The 12,271-nt window shown below is 48.5% G+C and overlaps 2 protein-coding genes across 14 annotated transcripts in view; one reads left to right on the forward strand and one right to left on the reverse strand.

The window, feature by feature from the left end:
* LOC118382909 (cyclin-dependent kinase 17-like) overlaps positions 1–12,271 on the reverse strand; it is a 146,510-nt gene that overhangs the window by 26,327 nt on the left and 107,912 nt on the right. For all 6 annotated transcript variants that reach the window (XM_052481826.1, XM_052481825.1, XM_052481824.1 and 3 more), the window contains one exon: positions 3,782–3,907. In XM_052481826.1, coding sequence (XP_052337786.1) covers positions 3,782–3,907 — 126 coding nt within the window. The remainder of the gene's footprint in view (positions 1–3,781; positions 3,908–12,271) is intronic.
* Positions 3,890–8,510, forward strand: LOC127912469 (nestin-like). 8 transcript variants are annotated; one of them, XR_008082831.1, is made up of 4 exons: positions 3,890–4,005; positions 4,076–4,273; positions 4,472–4,801; positions 4,934–5,159. XR_008082831.1 is itself a non-coding variant. In XM_052481830.1 (4 exons), exons 1-4 carry the CDS (start codon positions 3,903–3,905, stop codon positions 5,290–5,292), a joined length of 924 nt encoding a protein of 307 aa, XP_052337790.1. In that variant the 5' UTR covers positions 3,896–3,902; the 3' UTR covers positions 5,293–8,510. The 8 variants fall into 8 exon arrangements, 1 of the variants encoding a protein (XP_052337790.1); XR_008082833.1 differs by having other exon boundaries at positions 5,000–5,159; XR_008082835.1 differs by having other exon boundaries at positions 4,472–4,735.

Raw genomic sequence — 12,271 nt, forward strand, 5'->3', positions numbered from 1 at the left:
AGCATTATGAACCATACTACGGTACACTCTCACCCATATTACACTGACCATCAATACTGAGGAATGCTGGGAAATACAGTACCACATACCGTCCAGTCCTATACACCCTGAGACATACCTGAACCAATCAGGTTCACCGAAAGCCCCAACCCCAACCTGACCTCTACTGACACTGTGGTTTACCATCAAACAAACATACATCACTCCTGCATGTCCTTCTTCCATTCCTCTATTCCCCCATCATTCCCCCTCTATGTGTGTATCTAGCTCTTACTTCCTTCCAATCACTTATCTCTCTGTCCTCCTTCCTACCAGTCATTCATTATCTCTCTGTCCTCCTTCCTACCAGTCATTCATTCCCCCTCTATGTGTGTATCTAGCTCTTACTTCCTTCCAATCACTTATCTCTCTGTCCTCCTTCCTACCAGTCATTCATTATCTCTCTGTCCTCCTTCCTACCAGTCATTCATTCCCCCTCTATGTGTGTATCTAGCTCTTACTTCCTTCCAATCACTTATCTCTCTGTCCTCCTTCCTATCAGTCATTCATTATATCTCTGTCCTCCTTCCTACCAGTCATTCATTCCCCCTCTATGTGTGTATCTAGCTCTTACTTCCTTCCAATCACTTATCTCTCTGTCCTCCTTCCTACCAGTCATTCATTATCTCTCTGTCCTCCTTCCTATCAGTCATTCATTCCCCCTCTATGTGTGTAACTAGCTCCTTACTTCCTTCCAATCACTTATCTCTCTGTCCTCCCCCCTGTCAGTCATTCATTATCTCTCTGTCCTCCTTCCTACCAGTCATTCATTATCTCTCTGTCCTCCTTCCTACCAGTCATTCATTATCTCTCTGTCCTCCTTCCTACCAGTCATTCATTATCTCTCTGTCCTCCATCCTACCAGTCATTCATTATCTCTCTGTCCTCCTTCCTACCAGTCATTCATTATCTCTCTGTCCTCCTTCCTACCAGTCATTCATTCCCCCTCTATGTGTGTATCTAGCTCTTACTTCCTTCCAATTACTTATCTCTCTGTCCTCCTTCCTACCAGTCATTCATTATCTCTCTGTCCTCCTTCCTATCAGTCATTCATTCCCCCTCTATGTGTGTATCTAGCTCTTACTTCCTTCCAATCACTTATCTCTCTGTCCTCCTTCCTACCAGTCATTCATTATCTCTCTGTCCTCCTTCCTATCAGTCATTCATTATCTCTCTGTCCTCCTTCCCACCAGTCATTCATTATCTCTCTGTCCTCCTTCCTACCAGTCATTCATTATCTCTCTGTCCTCCTTCCTACCAGTCATTCATTATCTCTCTGTCCTCCTTCCTACCAGTCATTCATTATCTCTCTGTCCTCCTTCCTATCAGTCATTCATTCCCCCTCTATGTGTGTATCTAGCTCTTACTTCCTTCCAATTACTTATCTCTCTGTCCTCCTTCCTACCAGTCATTCATTATCTCTCTGTCCTCCTTCCTATCAGTCATTCATTCCCCCTCTATGTGTGTATCTAGCTCTTACTTCCTTCCAATCACTTATCTCTCTGTCCTCCTTCCTACCAGTCATTCATTATCTCTCTGTCCTCCTTCCTATCAGTCATGCATTATCTCTCTGTCCTCCTTTCTACCAGTCATTCATTATCTCTCTGTCCTCCTTCCTACCAGTCATTCATTATCTCTCTGTCCTCCTTCCTACCAGTCATTCATTATCTCTCTGTCCTCCTTCCTACCAGTCATTCATTATCTCTCTGTCCTCCTTCCTACCAGTCATTCATTATCTCTCTGTCATCCTTCCTACCAGTCATTCATTATCTCTCTGTCCTCCATCCTACCAGTCATTCATTATCTCTCTGTCCTCCTTCCTACCAGTCATTCATTATCTCTCTGTCCTCCATCCTATCAGTCATTCATTCCCCCTCTATGTGTGTATCTAGCTCTTTACTTCCTTCCAATCACTTATCTCTCTGTCCTCCCCCCTATCAGTCATTCATTATCTCTCTGTCCTCCTTCCTATCAGTCATTCATTATCTCTCTGTCCTCCATCCTACCAGTCATTCATTATCTCTCTGTCCTCCTTCCTACCAGTCATTCATTATCTCTCTGTCCTCCTTCCTACCAGTCATTTATTATCTCTTTGTCCTCCTTCCTATCAGTCATTAATTATCTCTCTGTCCTTCTTCCTACCAGTCATTAATTATCTCTCTATCCTTCTTCCTATCAGTCATTCATTATCTCTCTGTCCTCTGTATTGCATCAGAGGTCTGTCTCCAAGGTATTCCAGTGTTTTTCCAGCAGGGAGGAGCACTGCAGGGCAGACTGACTCCACTACTGAATTATAGATATCTGTTACATCACACACACATGCACACACATGCCTGCCACTCATTTGCAGCATTCGCCTCTAACCACACAAACACCTTACACCTGACCCCTCCCCCATACATCCTTCTTCTATAAAAACGCCACTCTCCATCCCTTCCTTTATCCCTCCCTTAAAATGCTTCCTCTTTCATCCTCCTTTCATCTCTCTAAGACTCCTGCAGGAAAGCTGAGTCATTAAATCACTTCAAACAGAGAGAAAGAGAGGTTGCCTGGTCTCACTCAATAACTACAGGGGATAAAGTTCTCCAGGCTCACATGTCTAATGCAGAATGCATCGGCCTCCTACACATACAGAAAGTAGGGTTCCTCAAGGGTCATTTGGGAAGGTTGATGGTTCCAGGTGGAACTATAATGACTTAAATAACATTTTGAGCCCTCTAATTGTTCTTTACAATTCACTAAAAGGTTCTCTCCTCTTTCAGTGACAATGTAAGGGAGGTGGCTCATTCAAATATTTTAGGGAGTGGTTTACGCACAGCTATTCTTGCACAACCATGAGTGAGAGTGTCATTCCACTTCATCTAATGTCTTGTTTTATGCCCGTACATATTACATATGACTATGGCCAGTGACAGTGTCTTGTGAAAGACTCTCGTATGGCCTTGCGTCTTTTGAGAACAGTTGTCTAAATCAGTCAGTGGTTCTCTTCTCTCCTCAGAGACCCCCAGCTGTTCCAGAGGTATCTCTCTTGATTCAACTTGTCAATTAACACAATAATAACACCTATGGAATTTTAACAATATAATATGGCTGACCAGAATAAAGAACCCTGTATGGTTCTTCAAAAGTATCTACAACAAACCTTTCAGAATGAGATATTTTTCATTCTCCATTAAGGTTCAATAAAAAAATAGCCCCAAAAATGGTTCCCCTATGGTTACAAGCCAAATAGCCCTTATCTGGTACTATGGCCAGCATTACCATATCTGTGTGTACTGGGCCATAGACAGGAACTATTGTCAGCATTACCATATCTGTGTGTACTGGGCCATAGACAGGAACTATTGTCAGCATTACCATATCTGTGCCTGCCTACATTTGTATATCCACGTTGTCATGACAATCCTCTCATATGGTCGCTTTGCCTTCCTGTCAAATGTCTTATCCACACTCAGAAACACAAGCACAATGGTCATAACCAACATTTTCAGCTTGACACAATGGCAATGTAGGACCATACTGCTTTCATTTCAGAGCAAAGAACTACACAAATGTGCCCGCACAGTTCGCACACACACGCACGCATGCACGCACGCACGCACGCACGCACGCACGCACGCACGCACACACACACACACACACACACACACACACACACACACACACACACACAGGAAAACAGCTGACTCAGACTACATTGCAGCTTGCCAAGTTAAGAGCAGAGAGCAGAGTGTGGACTGACCAATGAGGCTCTTCGTAGCCTGCGGCTCATGGGCTTGTCGAAGGGCGGACTGTTCATGGCAAACTTCTCCAGGTAGCCTTCCGGTAGCCTGATGTCAGCCGGCAGAGACAGGCGCTTGTTTATGTCCTGGAGAGAGAGAGAGAGGGAGATAGAGCCAGGTGGGAGAGAGACACAGAGACAGATGCTTGTTTATGTCCTGGAGAGAGAGAGGGAGATAGAGCCAGGTGGGAGAGAGACACAGAGACAGGCGCTTGTTTATGTCCTGGAGAGAGAGAGAGAGGGAGATAGAGCCAGGTGGGAGAGAGACACAGAGACAGATGCTTGTTTATGTCCTGGAGAGAGAGAGGGAGATAGAGCCAGGTGGGAGAGAGACACAGAGACAGATGCTTGTTTATGTCCTGGAGAGAGAGAGGGAGATAGAGCCAGGTGGGAGAGAGACACAGAGACAGATGCTTGTTTATGTCCTGGAGAGAGAGAGGGAGATAGAGCCAGGTGGGAGAGAGACACAGAGACAGATGCTTGTTTATGTCCTGGAGAGAGAGAGGGAGATAGAGCCAGGTGGGAGAGAGACACAGAGACAGGCGCTTGTTTATGTCCTGGAGAGAGAGAGGGAGATAGAGCCAGGTGGGAGAGAGACACAGAGACAGGCGCTTGTTTATGTCCTGGAGAGAGAGAGGAAGATAGAGCCAGGTGGGAGAGAGACACAGAGACAGGCGCTTGTTTATGTCCTGGAGAGAGAGAGGGAGATAGAGCCAGGTGGGAGAGAGACACAGAGACAGACACTTGTTTATGTCCTGGAGAGAGAGAGGGAGATAGAGCCAGGTGGGAGAGAGACACAGAGACAGATGCTTGTTTATGTCCTGGAGAGAGAGAGGGAGATAGAGCCAGGTGGGAGAGAGACACAGAGACAGATGCTTGTTTATGTCCTGGAGAGAGAGAGGGAGATAGAGCCAGGTGGGAGAGAGACACAGAGACAGATGCTTGTTTATGTCCTGGAGAGAGAGAGGGAGATAGAGCCAGGTGGGAGAGAGACACAGAGACAGATGCTTGTTTATGTCCTGGAGAGAGAGAGGGAGATAGAGCCAGGTGGGAGAGAGACACAGAGACAGGCGCTTGTTTATGTCCTGGAGAGAGAGAGGGAGATAGAGCCAGGTGGGAGAGAGACACAGAGACAGGCGCTTGTTTATGTCCTGGAGAGAGAGAGGAAGATAGAGCCAGGTGGGAGAGAGACACAGAGACAGGCGCTTGTTTATGTCCTGGAGAGAGAGAGGGAGATAGAGCCAGGTGGGAGAGAGACACAGAGACAGACACTTGTTTATGTCCTGGAGAGAGAGAGGGAGATAGAGCCAGGTGGGAGAGAGACACAGAGACAGATGCTTGTTTATGTCCTGGAGAGAGAGAGGGAGATAGAGCCAGGTGGGAGAGAGACACAGAGACAGATGCTTGTTTACGTCCTGGAGAGAGAGAGGGAGATAGAGCCAGGTGGGAGAGAGACAAAGAGACAGGGATGAGATTATACCTGTATGTTCAATCAGTTAATCAAATCAATATTATTATTGTGATACATTTTCTGTATATAAGAGTATACAGTTACCACTGGCCTGTTCAGGATTGGGGGTCAATTCCACATCAATGCAGTCAATTTAGGAAGTTGATTGAAATTACAATACTGAAAGGTCCTCTGAATTAATTTACTGAATTGAAATGGATTTGACTCCATGGTTGTGATACATCCATTACTAACAATCACATCTGTAGTCCACATTGAACTACATCTCCCAACATACCTCACTCTCCTCTATTGCCTACTCCAGGCAGGGTGCCAATCATCCCTGGTTTCCATGGCAGCACTGCCTGGCCCAGACCCAACCTTCCCACAGGATATGTCCCCAATGTGTGTGTGTGTGTGTGTGTGTGTGTGTGTGTGTGTGTGTGTGTGTGTGTGTGTGTGTGTGTGTGTGTGTGTGTGTGTGTGTGTGTGTGTGTGTGTGTGTGTGTGTGCGTGTGTGTGTGTGTGTGTGTGTGTGTGTGTGTGTGTGTGTGTGTGTGTGTGTGTGTGTGTGTGTGTGTGTGTGTGTGTGTGTGTGTGTGTGTGTGTGTGTGTGTGTGTGTGTGTGTGTGTACGTGAACACGTACACAAGCACAATGGTCATAAACAACATTTGCAGCTTGACACAATGGCATTGTAGGACCATACTGCTTTCATTATACAACGGAGAACTACACAAATGAAAATGTAAACTCTATATTTGGCCATGTATGAATGTGGAATCTTAATGTTTTGTAGAGATGAAAGGCTGTTAGCACATTGAATGGAGAGACAACAACATGGAACTAGAGCTGTGACGGTGTGCTGGTAAATGTCATGCAAATGACAGACAGTCACACGGTAATTGACCGTTAATTAACATAAACATGTTTAGCATCTCTGGGCATTGGAACATCTACATTTTAAAAAGTTGAATAAATCAATTAAATATAGCCTACACCGTTACAATAATATATATGATTTATTTAGTTGTGAAAGGCTTGTAAAAGCTGGGAATGTATTCCAAAATATAAAGGCAGCATGTTGCAACTCAATATTAACTCTGTATTGCTGATTTGGAAAAGTCACAAAGAAAGGCCTGCACTCTGATCCTTCCTACAGAAGGAGACAACTGCATCGCTGCTCTGCTTGTGTGGCGAACCAGTTAGGGGTATCTACTCAACGGAAGGTGAAATTAAAATGACAAGACAAGGCTACAACCACCGAAAGTCAACAGGTAGACTGCTATTTAAGCTATGATCTGAATGGAGTTGGTATTTTGGGTAGCTAATTGTAAGAAGTGCAGTAACATTATGGCTGGCCTCAAGTAGCCTAGGTAGCTAGTTTCTCTCAGTTTGATGATGTCAAGACAGGTAATATGCAATCGAACAGGAGGATAAATAACTAGCGAGAAGTTAGTGTAGCGTAAGATAAGTGGTTGTGGTCTCTCCCTGTTCCTGCTCTGGTGCTCCAATCCTCCTGTGTCTTACTCACACATTCACCCACCGCACGGCCTCCACTCCCTTATAGTCTCCAGCTGTTCACTCTGCCTCCACTCCCTTATAGTCTCCAGCTGTTCACTCTGCCTCCACTCCCTTATAGTCTCCAGCTGTTCACTCTGCCCCCACTCCCTTATAGTCTCCAGCTGTTCACTCTGCCTCCACTCCCTTATAGTCTCCAGCTGTTCACTCTGCCTCCACTCCCTTATAGTCTCCAGCTGTTCACTCTGCCTCCACTCCCTTATAGTCTCCAGCTGTTCACTCTGCCTCCACACCCTTATAGTATACAGCTGTTCACTCTGCCTCCACTCCCTTATAGTCTCCAGCTGTTCACTCTGCCTCCACTCCCTTATAGTCTCCAGCTGTTCACTCTGCCTCCACACCCTTATAGTCTCCAGCTGTTCACTCTGCCTCCACTCCCTTATAGTCTCCAGCTGTTCACTCTGCCTCCACTCCCTTATAGTCTCCAGCTGTTCACTCTGCCCCCACTCCCTTATAGTCTCCAGCTGTTCACTCTGCCTCCACTCCCTTATAGTCTCCAGCTGTTCACTCTGCCTCCACTCCCTTATAGTCTCCAGCTGTTCACTCTGCCTCCACTCCCTTATAGTCTCCAGCTGTTCACTCTGCCCCCACTCCCTTATAGTCTCCAGCTGTTCACTCTGCCTCCACTCCCTTATAGTCTCCAGCTGTTCACCCTGCCTCCACTCCCTTATAGTCTCCAGCTGTTCACTCTGCCTCCACTCCCTTATAGTATACAGCTGTTCACTCTGCCTCCACTCCCTTATAGTCTCCAGCTGTTCACTCTGCCCCCACTCCCTTATAGTCTCCAGCTGTTCACTCTGCCCCCACTCCCTTATAGTCTCCAGCTGTTCACTCTGCCTCCACTCCCTTATAGTCTCCAGCTGTTCACTCTGCCTCCACTCCCTTATAGTCTCCAGCTGTTCACTCTGCCTCCACTCCCTTATAGTCTCCAGCTGTTCACTCTGCCCCCACTCCCTTATAGTCTCCAGCTGTTCACTCTGCCTCCACTCCCTTATAGTCTCCAGCTGTTCACTCTGCCTCCACTCCCTTATAGTCTCCATCTGTTCACTCTGCCTCCACTCCCTTATAGTCTCCAGCTGTTCACTCTGCCCCCACTCCCTTATAGTCTCCAGCTGTTCACTCTGCCTCCACTCCCTTATAGTCTCCAGCTGTTCACCCTGCCTCCACTCCCTTATAGTCTCCAGCTGTTCACTCTGCCTCCACTCCCTTATAGTATACAGCTGTTCACTCTGCCTCCACTCCCTTATAGTCTCCAGCTGTTCACTCTGCCCCCACTCCCTTATAGTCTCCAGCTGTTCACTCTGCCCCCACTCCCTTATAGTCTCCAGCTGTTCACTCTGCCTCCACTCCCTTATAGTCTCCAGCTGTTCACTCTGCCTCCACTCCCTTATAGTCTCCAGCTGTTCACTCTGCCTCCACTCCCTTATAGTCTCCAGCTGTTCACTCTGCCTCCACTCCCTTATAGTCTCCAGCTGTCCACTCTGCCTCCACTCCCTTATAGTCTCCAGCTGTTCACTCTGCCTCCACTCCCTTATAGTCTCCAGCTGTTCACTCTGCCTCCACTCCCTTATAGTCTCCAGCTGTTCACTCTGCCTCCACTCCCTTATAGTCTCCAGCTGTTCACTCTGCCTCCACTCCCTTATAGTATACAGCTGTTCACTCTGCCTCCACTCCTTATAGTCTCCAGCTGTTCACTCTGCCCCCACTCCCTTATAGTCTCCAGCTGTTCACTCTGCCCCCACTCCCTTATAGTCTCCAGCTGTTCACTCTGCCTCCACTCCCTTATAGTCTCCAGCTGTTCACTCTGCCTCCACTCCCTTATAGTCTCCAGCTGTTCACTCTGCCTCCACTCCCTTATAGTCTCCAGCTGTTCACTCTGCCTCCACTCCCTTATAGTCTCCAGCTGTCCACTCTGCCTCCACTCCCTTATAGTCTCCAGCTGTTCACTCTGCCTCCACTCCCTTATAGTATACAGCTGTTCACTCTGCCTCCACTCCCTTATAGTCTCCAGCTGTTCACTCTGCCCCCACTCCCTTATAGTCTCCAGCTGTTCACTCTGCCCCCACTCCCTTATAGTCTCCAGCTGTTCACTCTGCCTCCACTCCCTTATAGTCTCCAGCTGTTCACTCTGCCTCCACTCCCTTATAGTCTCCAGCTGTTCACTCTGCCTCCACTCCCTTATAGTCTCCAGCTGTTCACTCTGCCTCCACTCCCTTATAGTCTCCAGCTGTCCACTCTGCCTCCACTCCTTATAGTATACAGCTGTTCACTCTGCCTCCACTCCCTTATAGTCTCCAGCTGTTCACTCTGCCTCCACTCCCTTATAGTCTCCAGCTGTTCACTCTGCCTCCACTCCCTTATAGTCTCCAGCTGTTCACTCTGCCTCCACTCCCTTATAGTCTCCAGCTGTCCACTCTGCCTCCACTCCCTTATAGTATACAGCTGTTCACTCTGCCTCCACTCCCTTATAGTCTCCAGCTGTTCACTCTGCCTCCACTCCCTTATAGTCTCCAGCTGTTCACTCTGCCCCCACTCCCTTATAGTCTCCAGCTGTTCACTCTGCCTCCACTCCCTTATAGTCTCCAGCTGTTCACCCTGCCTCCACTCCCTTATAGTCTCCGGCTGTTCACTCTGCCCCCACTCCCTTATAGTCTCCAGCTGTTCACTCTGCCCCCACTCCCTTATAGTCTCCAGCTGTTCACTCTGCCTCCACTCCCTTATAGTCTCCAGCTGTTCACTCTGCCTCCACTCCCTTATAGTCTCCAGCTGTTCACTCTGCCTCCACTCCCTTATAGTCTCCAGCTGTTCACTCTGCCTCCACTCCCTTATAGTCTCCAGCTGTTCACTCTGCCTCCACTCCCTTATAGTCTCCAGCTGTTCACTCTGCCTCCACTCCCTTATAGTCTCCAGCTGTTCACTCTGCCTCCACTCCCTTATAGTCTCCAGCTGTTCATTCTGCCCCCACTCCCTTATAGTCTCCAGCTGTTCACTCTGCCTCCACTCCCTTATAGTCTCCAGCCGTTCACTCTGCCTCCACTCCCTTATAGTCTCCAGCTGTTCACTCTGCCTCCACTCCCTTATAGTCTCCAGCTGTTCACTCTGCCTCCACTCCCTTATAGTCTCCAGCTGTTCACTCTGCCTCCACTCCCTTATAGTCTCCAGCTGTTCACTCTGCCTCCACTCCCTTATAGTCTCCAGCTGTTCACTCTGCCTCCACTCCCTTATAGTATACAGCTGTTCACTCTGCCTCCACTCCCTTATAGTCTCCAGCTGTTCACTCTGCCTCCACTCCGTTATAGTCTCCAGCTGTTCACTCTGCCTCCACTCCCTTATAGTATACAGCTGTTCACTCTGCCTCCACTCCCTTATAGTATACAGCTGTTCACTCTGCCTCCACTCCCTTATAGTCTCCAGCTGTTCACTCTGCCTCCACTCCCTTATAGTATACAGCTGTTCACTCTGCCTCCACTCCCTTATAGTCTCCAGCTGTTCACTCTGCCTCCACTCCCTTATGGTCTCCAGCTGTTCACTCTGCCTGCACTCCCTTATAGTCTCCAGCTGTTCACTCTGCCTCCACTCCCTTATAGTCTCCAGCTGTTCACTCTGCCTCCACTCCCTTATAGTCTCCAGCTGTTCACTCTGCCTCCACTCCCTTATAGTCTCCAGCTGTTCACTTTGCCTCCACTCCCTTATAGTCTCCAGCTGTTCACTCTGCCTCCACTCCCTTATAGTCTCCAGCTGTTCACTCTGCCTCCACTCCCTTATAGTCTCCAGCTGTTCACTCTGCCCCCACTCCCTTATAGTCTCCAGCTGTTCACTCTGCCTCCACTCCCTTATAGTCTCCAGCTGTTCACTCTGCCTCCACTCCCTTATAGTCTCAAGCTGTTCACTCTGCCTCCACTCCCTTATAGTCTCCAGCTGTTCACTCTGCCTCCACTCCCTTATAGTCTCCAGCTGTTCACTCTGCCCCCACTCCCTTATAATCTCCAGCTGTTCACTCTGCCTCCACTCCCTTATGGTCTCCAGCTGTTCACTCTGCCTCCACTCCCTTATAGTCTCCAGCTGTTCACTCTGCCTCCACTCCCTTATAGTCTCCAGCTGTTCACTCTGCCTCCTCTCCCTTATAGTCTCCAGCTGTTCACTCTGCCTCCACTCCCTTATAGTCTCCAGCTGTTCACTCTGCCTCCACTCCCTTATAGTATACAGCTGTTCACTCTGCCTCCACTCCCTTATAGTCTCCAGCTGTTCACTCTGCCTACACTCCCTTATAGTCTCCAGCTGTTCACTCTGCCTCCACTCCCTTATAGTCTCCAGCTGTTCATTCTGCCCCCACTCCCTTATAGTCTCCAGCTGTTCACTCTGCCTCCACTCCCTTATAGTCTCCAGCCGTTCACTCTGCCCCCACTCCCTTATAGTCTCCAGCTGTTCACTCTGCCTCCACTCCCTTATAGTCTCCAGCTGTTCACTCTGCCTCCACTCCCTTATAGTCTCCAGCTGTTCACTCTGCCTCCACTCCCTTATAGTCTCCAGCTGTTCACTCTGCCTCCACTCCCTTATAGTCTCCAGCTGTTCACTCTGCCTCCACTCCCTTATAGTATACAGCTGTTCACTCTGCCTCCACTCCCTTATAGTCTCCAGCTGTTCACTCTGCCTCCACTCCGTTATAGTCTCCAGCTGTTCACTCTGCCTCCACTCCCTTATAGTATACAGCTGTTCACTCTGCCTCCACTCCCTTATAGTATACAGCTGTTCACTCTGCCTCCACTCCCTTATAGTCTCCAGCTGTTCACTCTGCCTCCACTCCCATATAGTATACAGCTGTTCACTCTGCCTCCACTCCCTTATAGTCTCCAGCTGTTCACTCTGCCTCCACTCCCTTATGGTCTCCAGCTGTTCACTCTGCCTGCACTCCCTTATAGTCTCCAGCTGTTCACTCTGCCTCCACTCCCTTATAGTCTCCAGCTGTTCACTCTGCCTCCACTCCCTTATAGTCTCCAGCTGTTCACTCTGCCTCCACTCCCTTATAGTCTCCAGCTGTTCACTTTGCCTCCACTCCCTTATAGTCTCCAGCTGTTCACTCTGCCTCCACTCCCTTATAGTCTCCAGCTGTTCACTCTGCCTCCACTCCCTTATAGTCTCCAGCTGTTCACTCTGCCCCCACTCCCTTATAGTCTCCAGCTGTTCACTCTGCCTCCACTCCCTTATAGTCTCCAGCTGTTCACTCTGCCTCCACTCCCTTATAGTCTCAAGCTGTTCACTCTGCCTCCACTCCCTTATAGTCTCCAGCTGTTCACTCTGCCTCCACTCCCTTATAGTCTCCAGCTGTTCACTCTGCCCCCACTCCCTTATAATCTCCAGCTGTTCACTCTGCCTCCACTCCCTTATGGTCTCCAGCTGTTCACTCTGCCTCCACTCCCTTAT

Source organism: Oncorhynchus keta, chromosome 27 (genome assembly GCF_023373465.1).
Source record: "Oncorhynchus keta strain PuntledgeMale-10-30-2019 chromosome 27, Oket_V2, whole genome shotgun sequence".
Taxonomy (NCBI): Eukaryota; Metazoa; Chordata; class Actinopteri; order Salmoniformes; family Salmonidae; genus Oncorhynchus; species Oncorhynchus keta.

Bases quoted from the DNA above. Each gene is read 5' to 3' on its own strand.
- LOC127912469 (XM_052481830.1), top strand. From the start codon at position 3,903: ATGTCCTGGAGAGAGAGAGAGAGGGAGATAGAGCCAGGTGGGAGAGAG. The intron at 4,006-4,075 runs GTGGGAGAGAGA...AGATAGAGCCAG, and splicing joins AGAGAGGGAGATAGAGCCAG to GTGGGAGAGAGACACAGAGA. The intron at 4,868-5,131 runs GTGGGAGAGAGA...AGATAGAGCCAG, and splicing joins AGAGAGGGAGATAGAGCCAG to GTGGGAGAGAGACACAGAGA.